The 20,332-nt window shown below is 36.7% G+C and overlaps 1 protein-coding gene across 11 annotated transcripts in view; it reads left to right on the top strand.

The window, feature by feature from the left end:
- side-VI (sidestep VI) overlaps window positions 1-20,332 on the top strand; it is a 592,575-nt gene that overhangs the window by 555,692 nt on the left and 16,551 nt on the right. For all 11 annotated transcript variants that reach the window (XM_067783988.1, XM_067784020.1, XM_067784031.1 and 8 more), the window contains 2 exons: window positions 8,731-8,952; window positions 19,993-20,277. In XM_067783988.1, the coding sequence (XP_067640089.1) occupies window positions 8,731-8,952; window positions 19,993-20,277 (507 nt within the window). The remainder of the gene's footprint in view (window positions 1-8,730; window positions 8,953-19,992; window positions 20,278-20,332) is intronic.

Raw genomic sequence — 20,332 nt, 5'->3', positions numbered from 1 at the left:
TTTGATTTGAACACGTTGTAAGTGAAGTACGTGAATACTTCGACCTATGAAGTTTTACTACGAGTTTTGCGGTGAATAAAGAGCATTTTGTTTACGGGACATTTTATCTTATCTATTCGACAGTTGAGTGATTTGGGAACTGCATTCTAAGCATAAATAAAATTAGTTGTGGGAAATGCAACGCGAGCATAAATAAATCGTGGGAATAATTTGTATGCAGGTAAAAGCTTGTGGCGAGCATTTGATCAGCTTTAAACAGTATCATAATAAAGTTCAAGTTACTAGACAGCGCGCGGCGTAGATTACTGTGGCGTGTGAAAATATACGCATGTACAAATGAAGTGTAGTGGTTGTTTATATCGCAATTAATGGAACTACGCAGAGAAAATTAAAATTATCTAGGCTTCTGCTAAATTTGTCTGGATAGCTAACAAGTGTGCTTCAGCGCGCATCTCTTAGTAGCCATCTCGTTGAAATCCGACACAAGGCCATTTTTGCACGTCGCTAAGGGATGAACAATGTCGCCTTCTGCATTACTTTGAAGGTAGCACAGTTTTCAGGAACACCACTGTGGCCTTCAACACATATTATCACTGCGACGCATCAAGGAGCTGTTTTTTTTTTTTTTTTTTTTTTTTTTTTTTGTTGTGACTATAAAGGAAAGCCTAAAGGTTTTGTGGAGTGTTATCGATGTTGATGGTCCTTTTCCTGTAATAGATCCGGCAAGTTTCGGTAGCAAGCACCATAAGATAAAAGCTGCACCATGTGAACATAATGAACTTTCTACGTCATCCCGGTCCCCACCCTTTAATTCCATAAGGAACTTGGGGTCATCAGAGCCTTGCGTGCTAAATAAGTGTAAAATACGTTCATAAGTTTTGTACAGAATACCTCTGTGGTATGTGAGGTTGAAAAGTAGGTCGCGAGTATGCGAATCTTTGTACTGCGCTTATCAACGCCTCGAATCCCACGCACCAACAGGTCACTTCGTTAAGCGACCGTCTGCAGTTATTTGTTACCTTCTGTCAAATTCACCTAAGTACACCTAAGGCGCATCGAATCAAGTGCGCTCATACCACTACTTAATTGCCATTAAGCTTAGAGACTTTCTTGAGCCTTTCTTATAACGTCATGTTGGCCCATTTTATCTTGCGTGAGTTCATTTATCCTCCGGCGCATATCCACATCTAAGAACAGCAGCCTTAAAAATAATATGTAGCGCCTGGGGAAAGGAACCATCTCCGCTTTCAGTGACGTCATTCTTAGTTAGCTAGTCCTTTACGAAGTTTAGTTCATTTTGCAGAAGGTTTCCTAGAGTTTGAGAATATTTTCCGGTTTTTTAGAACTATGTCATTGGGGTATCTGATAGCTTGTCAACCAGTCCTCTTTAATATTCTTATATAAGCTTCACTTGTTAGTTTGTATGTATGCAACTTATTTAGACCTGTTAATCAAAAACAAAAATGTTAAATATACGCACCCGTACTCGTCTTTTCAGGTGGTAAATGAGTGTTCTTTCAAAGTAGATTTGATGACCCAAAGTTCAGTCAACCACAATTTGCGAATAGATGCAAATGCCCACTCCATGTCTAGAAAACGCACAGAGTTAAGATAATCTCTTTCTTTATTCGCGGTGCGAGAATGAAGCTCTGACTGAACGGATTTTTCCTCACTGTATGTTGTGAAGTACAGAGGTTGTGAATTTGTATATTATTTCTAATGTAAACATCCAGGAGTCTGTTCAAGGTTTGTAGGAGAAAGGACACACATCTGTTAGGTATGAAGTGATTGAGCATTGTAAGCAAAGCTTATCCACCTTTGGGTATAACGACAACCCTTAACTCATCATGGCTGCAGCTTTTCCAGTTTTTTATTTAGTATTTTCCAATTTTTTTGCAGTATGCAGTTTTGCAGCCCAATCAATTTTAGTGCGATAAAGTATGAGCTTTAAGTTTCTTAAGTGATAATTTTTGACAATTTTTATCTGAAGGGTGTTTGAGATTTCCTTTGTATGGTGGGAAAGCAATCTTTCAAAATCAACCCAAATTTCGAGAGACTTATAACTTGTTCCTGGCGGCCACCGTGGTGTGATGGTAGCGTGCCCCGCCTACCACACCGTATGCCCTGGATACAAACCCCGGGAAAAGCAAGATAAAAATTTTAGAAATAACGTTTTTCAATTAGAAGAAAATTTTTCTAAGCGGGGTCGGCCCTCGGCAGTGTTTGGCAAGCGCTCCGGGTGTATTTCTGCCATGAAAAGCTCTCATTGAAAAGTCATCTGCCTTGCAGATGCCGTTCGGAGTCGGCATAAAACATGTAGGCCCCATTCGGCCAATTTGTAGGGAAAATCAAGAGGAGCACGACGCAAATTGGAAGAGAAGCTCGGCCTTAGATCTCTTCGGAGGTTATCGCGCCTTACATTGATTTTTTATAACTTTTTCCTTGTTAGACTTAAATTGATTGGGCTATAAAACTGCATAATCAAAAAATTCAGATAACTTAAAATAAATTTCGATATTTCTTGGAAAATATTCTCGAACTTTTTCGAAAATCTTTTTGGTATCGGTCGCATATTTTAATAAAATTCAGAAAATTCTCACCACAAATTTTTTCGAATTTTAAAATTTTTCCAAACACGTTTTGGAGATCGTTTTTACAGTTTCTTTAGACAAAATTTAAGCACAAAAAAATTCAGAAAACCCTAAATATAAGTTTTAAAATTTTCCGAAAATTTTCTCTAGTTTTCGAAATTTTTCGAAAACGTTTTTGAGATGGTTTGTATAGTCTCGTTTGACTCAATTCGGTTGGTCTACAAAACTGTATACTCACAAATATTAAAAAAAAACCATATACCTACATAAATTACGAAATTTTCCGAAAACGTTTTTGATATGATTTGCATAGGTTCGTTAAACTTAAATTTATTGGGTCAGATTATGCTCAGAAAATTTCAGAAAACTTAAAATAAATTTCGAAATTTCTTGGAAAATTTTCTCGAAATTTTTTGAAAATCTATTTGGTTTGGTGTGCATATTTCAAAAAAATTCAGAAAACTCTCACCACAAACTTAAAAATTTTTAGATTTAAAAAAAAAAATTTTTTTTGAGATGGTTCTTTAGATTAAAATTGTTTGCGCCACAAAATGCATTCACAGAAAAATTCAGAATACCCTAAATATAAGTTTTGAAATTTTTCGAAAATTTTATCTAGCTTCGTTGGACTCAATCGAAATGTTCCGAAAATTTTCTCGAGTTTTCGAAATTTTCCGGAAATGATTTTGATATGATTTGCATAGACTCGAAAGACTTCAATTTATTGAGCTACAGAAATATATACTCAGGAAATTTCAGAAAACTTTAAAAATAAATTTCCAAATTTACGTGCAAGTTTTTGAGATGGTTCGCACAGTTTTGGTGGATTAAAATCGATTGGGCTACAAAATCGCATACTCAAAAATATTCAGAAAACTCTTAAATTTTTTCGAAAACGTTTTTGAAATGGTTTGCAGGATTGCAGCTACAAATTTTTTAGACAGTTTTACATAAATCATGCAATATAAAAAAAGTACTATTTTTCTGACGAACTTTTATTAAAATTCTCACTGCAATTTTCGCTATCGCTGTTGTACGTATATTTAAAGGGGGGAAGGAAACACTGAATCAATACAAGGTTTTTCATTATACAAATATTCATTAGGCTTTTACATATTGTATTTACTTTTTTTTTTTTTTATCTGATTCGACATTTTTGTATTCTATAATCACAAAAAAAAAAACACTTTCATATTAATTTCAATATTTTTTCACCGTGCAATACTCCGAAATATGTGAACTCCTAGGTTTCGTATGCAGCACGAAAGTAGCCTTTTTTTATTCAATTGTCCTTATTTTTACTATAGGGAATATTCATGTGCACTAAGGTACGAATGTAACTATACACAGCAAAAGAATGTGAAATCTTTGTATGAGTGTATGTATATTCGTATGCACTTAAGTTGTAAAAATGCATTCAAATGTGAGTGAGTGGCGTATGCATATTGCAAAAGTGCACTCAAGTTGGTCATGTTTTTTAAATGAGACCCAGTTGTGGGTTTGAACACAGCAAACACGTGTAAAGTTATGTAGCGCGTACATACACACAGACGCAAATATTTACATTACCATACATATACATATGTATTTTAATATATACTACTTCATATACGCGATTGCTTCGGTTGATGACTTTAATTCAAGTTGAAAGTGATATTTTTTTATCTGTAGACAGCAGATTTTGCAAAGCTTACATGGTGCTAGATTTATGTTAGTGTTTATGTACTAAGACCGGAGAATTTTTGGATTTGTTCTTTTTAAGACTTGGAAAAATGAAAATGAATAAACAAATTTTTTAATTTTTTACAATGCCTGCATAAAATTCGCGCATTTAAACTGACTAGAGTGCAGATCGGAACGATCACTTCCAAAGAGGGGAGGATGGGATGTGGACAGCATCTGCTGAGAAGTCACTATACATTCTCTTCAACATTTATTGACTGAACACAAATTGACCAAAGTATATGGAGTCCGCTGCTTTTATGAAGAGGGCTGCTGGACTCGATTATGAACCGGGAAAAATAAGATTCACTATTACAAGTATATCTCCTTTCAAATCACCGGGGCCTGGCGGTATCACTCCCGTGATACTTCAGAAACTTGGTGAGCCTCTAATTCACTGGCTGAAAGGGGTGTATAGAACAAGCATAGCTGTAGCCTATATTCCTCGGAGATGGAAAAGGTTAAAGTCATTTTTCTACCTAAAGCAAGCAGAAGATCATACGAACAAGCAAAAGATTAGAGACCATTTAGCCTTACCTCCTTCATGCTGAAGGTTCTGGAACGGCACTTAGCTGCATACATTATAGGTCGTTGCTAAATGCACCCAAGCTTGCTATGGCACAGCATGCATACATTAAGAGCAGGTCTTCAGAAATCGCTTGTTTTCTTAAACGTTGGGGCAGCGTACTGCCATCGAGAAGCCCAACGAAACTAGTCTAAATCCTTCATGTGTCTGCACATCCCGTAGAACTGTCTTTAGGTATAACGTCATGGATCGAAATGCGATTTGATATCCACTGTTTCTCATGTGTATTTCTCTGTGCTGCCTTTCAGCGTGTATTAACTATAAAGGCAATTTTTTTCAAAGCAGTCGAACAATCTGTGTCTACACATTAGGGGAACTAAAATCGATAGGGAAAGTTTCCTTCAAAAACTTTATGTACATAGTGTCTTTCGCCGAGAAAGTGAGAGCAATGAAACATTACGTGCTCTGCATTTTCCAAATCGGCGGGGATAGTTTTGACTGCCCTCTACGAGCTCACAGGTATTATAGGAAATCCTTAGGATACAAAAAATACGCTCTGGGTGCCTTCTTAGATATAGAGGGACCCTTAACACAATATACAAATCCGCGCGTTTACAAACGCCCTGGATAGGGCTGGCATAAACAGCATTATCTGCCGTTATACGAAGTGTATATAGCCAAGCATGGGTTCGGTCAGGATTACCCGCCTCTCACTCTCAATAAAACTGGCAGTACGTTGCGTATACGCACTGTCGCACCCTTAAACACACAAAAATTAATGAATGCAATTGTAGCCTGCATATATTTTAAGCTAAGCAAATGAAGAATTTATAGCAAAATATTTTTGCAAATTCTTTGTATAACAAAAATATATTGTAATAAAAATGTATTACATTCAAACGTACAAACATACTATGCACATACATATTTAATATATTTTACCACAAACAACCCAGCAAGCATTCCAAGTCCCAAAAGAGACCGAAAAGGCATCTAAATCGCAGCATTTTCACACATTATGAAGTAATGTCGGAGTCGGAAATGAAAGTATTTCCGATTTTGCGATGGTAGTCCAATATGAGATCACATATTGGAGTCTGAAAGGAGTTTTTAAGACGATTTTTAAAGCCCTTATGACTCTTATTACAAGACTTATGGCAAATGACATAATTTGAAATTGGAATTTTGAAGCATTTACCAACCTGTGTGAAAACAGTACATTTAGCGGGAAACCCCTAACCCTCCAACTAGCGGTGAATAAATTCAACACATCTTAGCGTTGTCGTCTGGCCAGACGAAATTTTACACTTTGAACTTTATCCACAAATATTTGAATTTTTATTTAAATTTTGAAGAAAACTTGTCGCACACTGTGATTACCCAGTAATAAGTTAAAATTTGTATTGATAAATTTTGTTATGCATACGAACTATGATATCTTATGTACATAAAAATATATTCGTCTAGCCAGACGAAAACGCTAAAATGTAACATAATAAACTTTGGTACAAAAAAAAAGATAAAATAAAAAGAAAAAAACTATCGATTTCCGCATTATTATAAAGACCGCCTCTAAATTTAAGAAGTCATTAAAGTTTTTCATGATCGGGTGGGTAGCAATAAAGTTCTTCACGAAAATGAAGCCTTCTCGTCCGGCCAAATACCACAATCTATCGAAAGGTTAAAGTAAACAGAATAAGAAAGCTGTGTTCTTAAGTAGGCTGCAGAGACCTTCAGCGGAAATAAACACATCGCGGCTGGAAAGGAATTTTTTATTATTTAATTTTTATTTAAAATAAAATGTCTGAAATTAAAATTTTTGAGTTTCTATTCGAAGCTGCACGGTTGAATCAATTTTATAATTTTACTAAATTTGAGTCATAAAGAATCCTTCGTGATCATATTTCTGAAGCTCATATTTTTTACATATTTCTGACCCATATCTAATTCTCAAACTACGAGCGCTTCTGGAGTGTTTGGGAGAAAACCTTTAACCATTTTTGGAGCGCTCATAACTATGAGTTCGAAGGGAATCCGAAATAAGTGGAAAATATAAGCTTCAGAAAATATTAAAAAGTACAATTACTAAAGACTCCTATTTGACTCGATTATGATAGTAATTAATGCAAAGCAAATTTAGACAAGAATTTCATGGTTTTTACTTTTAGCCTCCCAAATGTGAAATGAGCTGTTTATGACGCCAATATATGTTATATCTGACTCACATTCAGGTTTATCTAATATATAAAAAACACGGGTCACTATGTTCGAGGCCAATGGACTCCTAAACTACTGAACCAATTTTGAATTGGTTTTGCTCCCCGTGTGTAGTTTGATCTAACTTGAAATATAGAATAGGTTATATCTCAGTTTATAGTTTTTACGTGAGATGCGTCGGTCGATTTTGAAGTTGCGTAAACCTCACGTTGGTTACTACATGGGTTTGGTTGCGATCGACATATAGGGTCTCGAGATATAGGCCGAAACGTGCACCCGAGTACCCGCACAATGTGTTTATAGAATATGGATAACAAATGAAAACTGTTGATGAGTGCTTTAGTACGGAGTAATTTATTATCCAGAGACGAACTGGGACTGGAATTAGGACTAGGACTGGGTCTGAGACTCGGAGTGGGACTAGGACTGGGAATGGAATAAAATATATACCACCCTCTGCGACAGGCAATAAGGAATGCAGAATAATGAGAAGAAATTGAGAGAAGAGAAAAGAGAAAAGGAAAAGAAGATTGAGAAAGATATAGAATGAAACGAGGATGGGGATAGATGAAGCGAAAAAGACGGAGGGAGGAGTGAATAAAAGGATTAGGGAAAAGTTAAGAAGGGGGGAGGGCACAGTCAGATGGAAAAAGCTTATTAAAATGTATGCAGATAGGCCAAATTTAGGGCAGGACAACTTCTGCCGGGTCTTCTAGTTATTTTACTAAATTTGGGTCATAAAGAATCCTTCGTAATCATATTTCTGAGGCTCATATTTTTTACATATTTCGGACCCATATCTGATTCTCAAACCACAAGCGCTGTTAGGGTGTTTGAGGGAAAACCTTTAACCATTTTTGGAGCGCTCATAACTATGAGTTCGAAGGGAATCCGAAATAAGTGTGCAACATAAGCTTCAGAAAATATAAAAAAGTACAGTTATTAAAGACTCCTATTTTACTGGATTATGATAGAAATTATGACAAAGCAAATTTGGAAAAGAATTTTATGGTTTTTACTTTTAGCCTCCCAAACGTGAAACGAGCTGTGTATGACGCCAATATATGTCATATATGACTCATATTCAGGTTTATATTATATACGAAATTAGGCTCATATCAGACGACCACCGCAAGCAGGGAATTGCTTTCATATAGGACTCCTAATTGAGCTCACAAAGAGCGTAAGCACTCCGATTTAGGACTCCTTTTTGATTTAGTTTGGAAACTAAATGTTTGCTCTGAAATATTCGTGAAACAATGCGTTTAATTGTTAAGGCAAAATCCTTTGGAATTTATAGCAATTTGTTTTAATCGATATAAATCTAAATAAAATCAGAGCCTTGAATTATTAAAAATTTAACTTTGTGCAAATACAAAATGTAATAAATAAACTTTAGGAGAGTAAATAAAAGCTGAGTTGCCAAAAGTTTCTACATAACTATTAAGATAAGGCATACAAAATAAAATTGAATTAAATAGCTTTATTGTGGATTTTAGTTTAGAAATTAAATTCTTCAAATTTATAGTCGAAAATGCTACGTATGAAACTATGAATCAACATTTATAAATAAATCGTATATGTATGTTAAGAAAAATGTAGTGTTAAATTTTGTTATAAATGTTGGTTATTAATGAAAAATTTATTTTTTTCTTTTTTCTTCTAATTTCTTAGGCTTTGACGGAGGTCTGCGTCAATGGTTTCTAATGGAAATATTCGATCAACATAATGGTCAATTGCAAGCCAATATTTCATCTAAATATCCAATACTGAGCGTCACCGGTTTAGATTCGGGACGTCTTTTTCGCATATTTGTTTATGCTGTTAATGTGCGCGGACGCAGCGAAGCAGTGCAAGTGGAAGGTTATACCATGAAAGCGGCCGAAAAGCAAACTGGTGAGTTGCAAAAGACTACTTATGCGTGACTGTAAGAAAAAAGAAAAGCGGATACTTTCTTCAAACCAAGCACTTTTTAAGAACCAGATTACTTCTAAGTTTGCAATACTTTTTCTCAACTTGGCAATTTTTTGCATCCAGCTTAATTGGGAACAGGGAGAGCCAGGTACGTTTTTGGACCGGGTATTTTTTTTTCAATTGGGTAAATTTTCAGATGCTGGTACTTAAAGAGCACGGCATTATATGCAATTTTGGGATACTCTTTCTCAACCAGGAAATCTTTCGGTTTCAGTTAATATTTAGAATTGGGTACTTTTTCAGACCCGAATACTTTTTCGTATCCGGGAATTTATATAAGCAGGCAATTTTTAGAACCGGAAACTTTTAAGGTCTTAATGCTTTTATAGAACCGTGCACTTCTAAGTAACTAAGTACTTATATGGAATCGCGTAATTTTCAAACCGTGTACAATTTCGGATACGCGTGCTTTTGAGAAGCAGATACTACATCACATACCAACAGTAAGAAGCTCTTAGTGAAAAGAAGAGTCAAATATCTATTTAAAAACAAACATAAAAGCTAAGTCTATACCTCCAAAGATATTGAAGCCGAGCTCTCTTTCGAATAATTGTGAGCTGATTTTTCGTTATTCCAACCAACAGGCAGACCCAAATATTTTATGGCGACTTCGGATGGCCTCTACTAAAGCAGATCACTGTTGTAGAGTGCTGCTTAGAGATATTCACCTCACTCAGCAGGTTGTCAGAAAAATAAAACTCAGCACATCACATTCGCTCTGCTCGGGTTCATTGAGGTATACGTTAAACCCAGAAAATCTTATGGAGCCTGGATTGAGATGACATGCTGATTTCTAAAATTGTAGTTTTTCATAATTGAGGGTCATTTATAGCCAACATTCTAGACCTGAAAGCCTTAAACATTTGCAAAGGCATTAAACGAGCTTGGAAACGAACAAGTCTTTTGACTGGAAAGTGGCTGGTTCTAGTGATAGAAAGTTTTACCATTTGCAATTTTCGAAAAATAGAGTAACTTACTCATGCTTATTCTACTTTTCCTTAAATCGAATGGCATAACATTGCATCTCAAAATATATCTTTGAGGAGTAATCGGGCACAACAATATTGAAGGGAATGGGTTTGGTAATCAGCAGAGGTTTCGCAGAAGATAGAAACAAAGCAAATAGAAAAACGACATTTTGACGACAAACTTGTTGTGGACCACATCGTGCATTAATACATGTTTTTACAGCATAGAAAGGAGTTCACTTCACAAACCCAAGAAAGATGCAGTGCTACAACAACAACAACAACAGATGAGGCGCAGCACCCTCTTTATTAAATGAATTTGTGATATTGGTAGAGATAGTGAGAGTGGAACTGGACGCTTGAAAGTGTTAGTAGCAGTGAAAATGGCTACGATATAGAAATGGAGAAGAAGAGAAAGATAAGGTACAAGGCCCATTTAAGAAAAGGATGAGTCATTTTGGAGAGGTAGTGAGAGTAGAAATGGACGCTAGAAAGTAGACGATGATAAGGCGCAAAGCCCCCTTTAAGAAAAGAATAAGTGATAGTAGTAAAGACAATGCGCATGGAGCTGGACGTTAGAATGTGGGTGTGGCAGCTTAAGTGACTATGGTATAGAGACGGAGAAGTAGAGTAAGAAATGCGCGTCAGAAGCAACGCTCCCTTTAAGAAAAAGACAAGTGATAGTGGAGAGATAGTGAGAGTGGAACTGGGCACTTTCTAGCATCTAGCGGAAAGTGTGAACGTCTGTGTAAACGGCAACGATATATAGAAGGCTAAGCAGAGTAAGATGAGGTGCAACGCCCTTGTATGAAATTTTTGTCTGTTATTTGGTATACGATTGAAAGCAGTTCTATAAGGTAGAGAGTGGGAGTGGAAGTGGGAGTAGTAGAAGGGCGCCATGTAAACATAATCAAAAAACAATAAGTGGTAAGCAATCCTTTTATTTGCACACCGTCAGGCCTCAGTAAACTGCTGAAGTTCTCTGCTTTTGGTGTGCAGATAACTGATCCCTGAATTAGGTTCAATAAAAATTATATAATTATGTGGCGCAACCCAAATAACAAAAAATAGCCTATGTAGGGTAGCATTTTATAATTGAAAAACAACTTTTACGACTTAATTGAAATCAAGGGAATTTAGTCTTTTACATCACAAATATATGCGAAAAAGAAATTTACTTATGTAAATATATTCAAAAAAAGGAACTAGAAAGCTGTACAAATACAAAAATTCTTTTCCGCAATACTTTTTAATTTTGTATCCTTTGAAAAAGGTACACAATACCGGATATTGAAGGCAGCTTAGTTAGTTATTCAAAGAAAATCTTATAAAAAGAAGTTAAGAAAAATTTAAATAAAATTACTTTTAAATTATGCGCTTGTGTGAATTTTGTGTCATAGACCCTTTTGCCTTAAATTATGCAGAACATTTTTTTGCCACAAAACGACATAAATATATACATTCAAACAAGTCAAAAAGAGGTAGACACCATTTATAACTGCGGCATATGCACGCTTGAGTGTAGACCAGCGATGCACGCGAGAGCTTTCAAGGGGTTGTGTAGCGCAACCCTCTCAAGGGGTTGCCAGCGCAATATATAGCTTCTCCAACCCAATGGTCAACCTCACCTACCCGCGGCGAGGCTCTGGCGACCCCATGCTCCTCATGGAACAAGGGGTGGGGAGGGAGGGATGACCTGAAGGTTTTTTAATGTGGTCTAATAAATCGTTCCCAAGATGGTCGGGCTAGTACTTTAATGGTGCTTTGTTATCGAAGCGTACCGGATCTATATCCGGCAAAGGACCATCAACATCGACAACGGGTAGGAGTATCTTTATCGTTAATACAACAACAACAACAGAGCTTCGTACAGCTCTAGGAGGAGCTATTAGACGTTTGTATATATGTAAACACATACAACAACAAGAAAATGTTGCGTTTTTATTCACAGCTCGGCCGGCATGGTGCCCCACTGGTGTAGACTTACAACCGTTAGCATAATAATTTAAAGGTAAAAATAAAAAAATATTTTTCCAAAAGAAGTAGCTGACAGCCGAAAAAGGCAAAATAAAACAAAAATTATATATCAAAACATTGGTATCAGGCGAACGACTACAACGAAGTATCGCTAGACGGCTATCATAAATTGGTCAAAGTAAAAAAGCAAATTTAAAATAATTAGCTTTAATAAGGACGAACGCAACCTTTTGCATGAATACTAAACAACAGGATAACAGAAAACTGTATAAAATTAATTTAAGCTGCAGCCAGAAACGTAGCGAATTATTTTTTTACAAAGGGGTGTGCAAAAGGACGTTTTCAAATAAAAGAAGTTGGAGTGCGAATGAGAGTAAGGGGAATGGAAGTAAGAATGAAAGTGAAAGTGGAAGTGAGAGTTGGATTGGGAGTTTGGGTTAGGTTAAGATAGGGGGTAGCTGCCCTGATAAAGGAAGCTCACTTGGACAACATGAAGGTCCGTTGTGACACCACACACAATAAGATAACGGTGACGTAGATATAGCAACTTCGAGAATCGTTGAGCAGCAATAATAAAGTTCCGAATGATACTGATCTTACCCTTGTATAAATCCTCGGGAGATCCAAGTAAGTTTCGACCGAAATACTTTCGCCTAGTTCTGGCAAAAGCTGGGCAATAAAGCATAAAGTGATTTTATGATTCCACCTCATCATCCTCCATACAGCTGCAGCAGGATGGAGTTTCCAGTATATTGAGACGTACCGCATGGATATCCATGCGGCAGTACCCTGTCAAAACTCCAATGACCATTAATAGGTGAGCCGAAGTGAACCCAATTATTTCGACAGACCTCCTGCCATCCACTTCCAGCCAGAAAGGTCTTGCTACCCTTCAAGAGGTGGTGTCCGCCCAACGTTTGCAGAGCTGACTCGAGGCTCAGCTATGGAGGAGCAAACCGGAGGTAGCCAGCGGAATCCCGAAATCCCTACAGCCATCTTCATCCGTTTTAGTTGTACCGGTGCGGGCTAAGAGATCCACTTGACAGTTGCTCAGGATAACACTATGTCCCGGAATCCAGATAGTCTTAATTATAAAATAGTTGGATGCAATTGCAATCGAGGTCAGGCACACCCAGACCACCCTCGCTCGCACTGTAGTTGAGCTCCATGCCTTGATAGCCGCTGGCTAACAGAGTAGATGTTAAATTCCCTAACCGTATTAGCACTGGATAGAATTTCGTTCACCGCATCCTTAATCGCAGCAACTTTCGCTTGGAATACATTGCAGTGATCAGGCAACTTAAACTTGCGGCTTACATTTAGCTCTCGACAAAATAACACCCACCAACCTTTCCGACCAACTTCGACTCATTCGTGAATAAGTTTACCGGTCCCCTACCCCTGTAAGTAAGAGTAAGAGTAGGAGTAAGAGTAAGAGGGGGTTGATAGTGAGAGTGATAGGGACATAAAAGGAGTACGGGGTGTACAATTATATGAAGAAAAATTGAGGATAAAGTTAACGTGATTGCTAAGAGGAGAGACTTTGTGAGGGGTAAGAGTGACAAACTCAACTGAAAAAAGTTTAATTTGTTGGTGGCTCAAACTTGAGGTAGACATACTTGTTTAAACCATCAGCTCCGATAGTGGCACTTGTAAATAAACAAGCGTACCCCGTTGACTTAGCTCTCCTGAAAAGCGAACCTTGTATTCTGTATTCACTCTTTATCGCACTATTTCTTACTTTTTTTTGTATTCCGTCTTATTCTTGTCAATCCCTTTTTCCATTTATTTCCATTTTAATCCTACTCTCACTACCAATCACTCTCCTACTCCCTTTCCATATATACTTCCAAGATGATTTTAGTCTTTGCGTTATAAGGTATCCCATCTCTCCGTGCTTCACGACAGTTTCCGCCAGTCGGGAATACCATCTCAATGCAGCCCTCGCTCTTACACTCCGATATGAATAGTTAATAAGGCATGGCGTTTTATTTCAATGACATAACAGCACCTAACGAGTGAAGCCCTTGGGCTCCTATAGGTACTCTGCAGACAGCTAATTTTAAGACTTCATTCGCTAAAAACCGCATTATTCTGTAGCATTTTTCTCTCGAGTATGGTCAAGGCCATCCCATCACCGCTCCATTTGGTCTATGATTCTGGGGCTAGCATAAGGACATTTATGATGAGAGGCTTATTGATAGTGATAAGCTGTTTGATTTCTAAGCCACGTCATTGGCATATTTGTTTTACTTTCGGCTTCTTATAGCCGGATTATAGATTTGTCATCGATTTTATTGTCAACATTTATTGGTATCTGTTTCACAACAAGTCGGGGCAATCGTTGGCACTTCTACTACACACTTCTTACAAATTGGTAACACTACGAAAAAAGTCGATATATAAATGATAATACATCGATAATTTTTCGAAAACAAATTGATATCTTTCCGATTAAATTTATATCCTTTCCATAACACGCCATTTACAGGTTATTTTTGCTCCGATAAATAATCGATATTTTTGGATAGAAAATTTATAGCAGTTTGACAAACTATCGTAAACATTTCTATAAATAATGGATAAGTTTTCGATAGTAACTTTCCGATAGGTTTTTGGTAATATGTATAACTTGGTGAAGCCTTTCAAGACAGAAATACACTCGCAGTGCTTGCCAAATCTTGCCAATAAATGCTACTCTGGACTAGGTAGGCAACTGAAAAGTAAAGTCCTCTCTCGGCGAAAAAAAATCAAACTCTACAGATCACTTGTCGTACCCGTCCTGCTATATGGGGCAGAAGCATGGACCATGACAAGAACAGATGAAGCGGCTTTGGGAGTGTTCGAGAGAAAAGTTCTTCGAAAGATTTATGGACCTCTGCGCGTTCGCGATGGCGAGTACCGAAGAATATTTAATGATGTACGAGCTGTACGCAGACATCAACATAGTCCAGCGAATTAAAACGCAGCAGCTGCACTGGCTAGGCCATGTTATGCGAATGAAAGATGATGCGCCGGCCAAGAAAGTGTTTCTATCGGAACCCGCCTATGGAAGCAGAGGTAAGAGGGTGGCCCACACTTCGTTGGAAGGACCAGGTGGAAAACGATTTAAACTCCCTTGGTGTGACCAATTGGCGCCGGTTGGCGGAGCGAAGGAGCGACTGGTGCGCCTTGTTGGACGGCCATAACCGTTTAGGCGGTTAAGCGCCAATTAAGTAAGTAAGTAAGTAAGCTTGCCAAATCTTTGGTGTGGTAGTCGTAGGTCGCTACCACCACAACAAGGCGTTAAATTAAACACAATATTAAGGGGACAGCAAGACTATTCGTCTTACTTTATGACGCACTGTCTCGGCTTTTTTGGCTGCATCTTTCAATTCTGCTATTGCAGCTTTCGTGAAGTTTCCTCTCCAGAAACCATGCTGTCGGCAAGACTCTCTTTCTCTGTCTTCTAATGCTCAAATGAGATGTTGCTTCAGGAGGCTCTCAAACGATTTGTCTGCCTTGGAGAAATGGGGTCTACATTCTGTTTTATAATGGTAACTAGTCGTGCTGTCTTCAATCTTTCTACGAGATATTATTGTACATGTGCAACATGAATTATGTGCAGTTACGTGCATCTAACCAAGTTGACACCACGGGTATCCCGTTGAGCCCAAGGTGAGCTTTTCTCGGATTCAAAGCCTTACCTTGAAGTGGCATTTGCTTATTTATTTTGTATCTAGAAAAAGCTAACAAAAATTAAATGAAAACATAATTTTGAAACCTTATCAAGAGTGACCGCTTGTTAGGTGGAAAATTTGTACTCCTTTTATATTTAGTTCTAGCTACGCCCATGCAAACAGGTAAGTAAAACCAAGAATATGGCACAAGCGTATAAAGTAAGTTGTAATACTAATTAGAATCGAAGCAACAGCAGCCTTGCTTGAACCACCAGCAGCTAGCAAAAATGAATGGCTGAGAAAAATCTTCATCATCTTAGAAAATTAAATTAAGTAATGTCTTGTACTTCTAGTATCTTCAAGCCTCAAGTATGGCCCGGGACATGCGAGAAAGAGGAATATGAAAAGAAATAATTTTAAAGCAAGTTAACTTTTTTCTCATTCTATTTACGAAATTGCTTTGAACAAATATGATAATTTTATTCTTAAAGGAGTTGGTGTTTTTTTTTTTTTTTTTTGCTGAGAATAGCAAAAAAAATATAATTTCAAATCAAATTATTTCCAAGTGTTTGCAGTTGTGGACAACAGGCTATTTTAGGCATGAGATTTTAAGAAAAAATTGTAAATAAATAAATACTTGGCGCATTAGACCACCGAGAAGACTTTGGCTGACCAATCTGTATCACGACGCACACCTTCCAGCTTACTTTCTACTTCTACCTCCACTCTCTTTTACCCTGCCCCTTTCTCACTACCCTACCACTCCATTTCCATTCAAATTCCCGGTCTCTGACGCCCACGGCGACACTTCTCAACTGATTGTTTAAACTTTTGACATAGATAGATAGCCCTTGATACCATTGATATATGTAGACGCAGTCTCCAAGAATTATAAGCGATTGTTCTTTTGCATGCGCAATGAGAACACAACAGTGATATAGAATGCCGACTCCTGATCCCCTAATCTATAAAGATTACTACTACTAAGAAACTGAAGAAATGCATTGTTTATCTTTAACAGCTGTTTCTGGCAATTTCTTTTTTGGGCCACCTTTTCATAGACCGGGTCACATATATATTTATATGTTGATATGTTAGACTGGGTCCATTTACTAATCGATATCGCGTCATAGATTTTTCGATAGGATTTGTGCTCAGTAAAATAGTTCCACTACGCATACTAGGGCGGGTCAAATTGTATGGGGAAAAAAACTTCAAGTGTACATCCAGTTTCTGAATCTATGGGTCATACTGAATAATATTGTCCATGGGACCATAGGTCTGAAATGAATTTCGAGCCTCCCTAATGTTGTTAGAAAATATTTTTTTTTTAGAAATTTTTATTATTAGATATTTTTATACTCAGCGTACTTTGCACACAGAGTATATTAACTTTAATTGGATAACGGTTGGTTGTACAGGTATAAAGGAATCGAGATATATATATACTTCCATATATCAAAATCATCAGTATCGAAAAAAAATTTGATTGAGCCATGTTCGTCCGTCCATCCGTCCGTAAACAGGATAACTTGAGTAAATCTTGAGGTATCTTGATGAAATTTCGTATCTTGGTTCCTGGGCGCTCATCTCATATTGCTATTTAAAATAAACGATATCGCACTATAATCACGCCCACTTTTTCGATATTGGAAATTTCGAAAAAACGAAAAAATGCGATAATTCATAACCAAAGACGGATAAAGCGATGAAGCTTGGTAGGTGGGTTGATCTTATGGGGCAGAATAGAAAATTAGTAAAATTTTGGACAATGGGCGTGGCACCGGCCACTTTTAAAAGAAGGTAATTTAAAAGTTTTACAAGCTGTAAATTGGCATACGTTGAAGATATCATGATGAAATTTGGTAAGAACGTTACTACTATTACTACGTATGTGTTACATAAAAAAAATGGATGAAGAACACGCCCACTTTAAAAAAAAAAAATGTAAAATCTAATTTTAACAAAAAATTTAATATCTTTACAATATATAAGTAAATTATTTCAACAATCAACTCAAGTAATGATATGGTGCAACAAAATACAAAAATAAAAGAAAATTTCAAAATGGGCGTGGCTCCGCCCTTTTTCATTTAATTTGTATAGAATACTTTTAATGCCATAAGTCGAACAAAAATTTTCCAATCCTTGTGAAATCTGGTAGGAACATAGACTCTATAACGGTAACTGTTTCCTGTGAAAATGGGCGAAATAGGTTGAAGGCACGCCCAGTTTCTATACACAATCGCCCGTCTGCCCTTCCGCTCGGCCGTTAACACGATAAGTTGAGCATAAATCGATATATCTGCACTAAACTTAGTCCAAGTACTTATCTGAACTCACCTTATCTTGGTATTAAAAATGGCCGAAATCCGGCTATGGCCACGCCCACTTTTTCGATATCGAAAATTACAAAAAATTAGAAAATGCCATAATTCTATACCAAATACAAAAAAGGGATGAAACATGGTATTGAACTGGTTTATTGACGCAAAATATAACTTTAGAAAAAACTTTGTAAAATGGGTGTGACACCTACCATATCAAGTAGAAGAAAATGAAAAAGTTCTGCAGGGCGAAATCAAAAGCCTTTGGTATCTTGGAAGGAATACTGTACGTGGTATTACATATATAAATAAATTAGCGATACCCGACAGATTATGTTCCGGGTCACCCTGGTCCACATTTTGTTCGATATCTCGAAAAAGCCTTCACAAATACAACTAAGGGTCACTCTCTTTTAAAACCCTTATTAATACCTTTAGTTAGATACCCATATCGTACAAACACATTATAGTGTCACCCCTGGTCCACCTTTATGCCGTTATCTCGAAAAGGCGTCCACCTATAGAACTAAGCCCCACCCACTTTTAAAATACTCACTAACACCTTTCATTTGATACCCGTGTCGTACAAACACATTCTAGAGTCACCACTGGTCCACCTTTATGGCGATATCCCAAAATAGCGTCTACCTGTAGAATTATCGCCCACTCCCTTTTAAAATACTCCTTAATACCTTCCATTTGATACACATGTCATACAACACATTCCAGGTTTACCCTTGGTTCATTTTCCTACATGGTGGTTTTCCACTATTTTGTCTCCAAAGCTCTCAGCTGAGTATGTAATGTTCGGTTACAGCCGAATTTAGCCTTCCTTACTTGTTGTTTGTTAAAGATTATTCGAGCTCGAGGCCAAAAACATATATATTATTAAAACGCGATTGGTTAATCAATATACATCATTATTTTTTTGGTGTCGATATTATCGATATTAACCAATCGTGTTTTAATAATATATATGTTTTTGGCCTCGAGCTCGAATAATCTTCAACAAAGTACTATTTAAAGGCCGATAATAAGAATATAATTATTATTGCTTTTGTTAGGAAATATTTTGGGCCATTTAAGAATTGAATTTGCAATATGAAAAAGTAAAATATTCGTCGATTTTTGCAACAAATTCGTCGATCTTTTCCAAAAAGAAGCGATAAAATGCGAAAAATAGTAGGAAAGCGCCCTATAGCGACGAATATTTTACTTTTCCAAATTTCAAATTCAATTTTTAAATAGCATAATATGTTTTCTAACAAAAATAATAATAAAAATTTCTAAAAACAAAATATTTTCTAACAAAATTAGGGAGGCTCGAAATTCATTTCAGACCTACGGTCCCATGGGCAATACTACTCAGTAGGACCCATTGATTCAGAAAGTGGATGTGCCTTCTCAACAATAAATTTGACCCACCCTAACGCATACCCAAAAAAATAATTTTCGAGCTTGCGAAAAAGAAAAGAGTAAATTTTGTTACCAAAACACTCCCCAAAACCCAAAAAATATTTTTTTTTTTTTAAAGAACTGTTAACGCCAACGTTTTTACAACAGTTTTTTTGAAAAAAATACTTTTTGGGTTTTGGGGAGTGTTTTGGTTTTCGCCATTTTTTTTCACAGGCTCGAAAATTATTTTTTTGGGTATGCGTAGTGGAACTTTATTTTTCTGAGCCCAAATCCTACCGAAAAATCAATGGCGCGATATCGGTTAATTTTCGTCCATACAAATCGACCCAGGTTAATATATATACATAGATGAGTTGATCTCTCTGTGCTAGAAGATACCACTTGTATTTATTCAAACTATGTCCTTTACACTGAGTCAGTTAAATACAAAAATTGTCCCCTCTCATACAATTATCTCTGTATTTTGAGAACGACCGGCTTTAAGTTTAAATTTTCATTACAAGTTTACAGTCCAAGCATATATGTAGTATATGTCAATGTATATATGTATATACAAATAATAATTTCTGTTTATATCATTCTGTTAATTTTATCTCTCTTCTTTCTTCCTTACAGTTGCCCTCACATCCTACAAAGGTACACAATCAAATTTCGAACTCACACCCATACTATCTGTGGGCATCTTTGTTGGCATATTGGTGGCGTTGGTATTTATAGCTATTGGTACAATTGCTGCATTAAAATTACGGTCACATAAACAACAACAAAAATACCAACATCAGAATGCGAAATTCTCACGACCAGGCAATTTACAAATTAAGGATAAAATCTCATTGCCATTAAGTCATTCAGAGGAGATGTACGATGAGAAGAATCCTGATGTGGTGCCATACAATGAAGGTAAGTAAGCAAATGTATCTGGAAGTTCAGTTAAAACAACAGCTGGTATCGTACT

The sequence above is a fragment of the Eurosta solidaginis genome, chromosome 1, assembly GCF_040869045.1.
Source record: "Eurosta solidaginis isolate ZX-2024a chromosome 1, ASM4086904v1, whole genome shotgun sequence".
Lineage (NCBI taxonomy): Eukaryota > Metazoa > Arthropoda > Insecta > Diptera > Tephritidae > Eurosta > Eurosta solidaginis.
The sequence above is the reverse complement of the archived record's forward strand: the minus strand, read 5'-3'. Positions and strand labels throughout refer to the sequence as shown.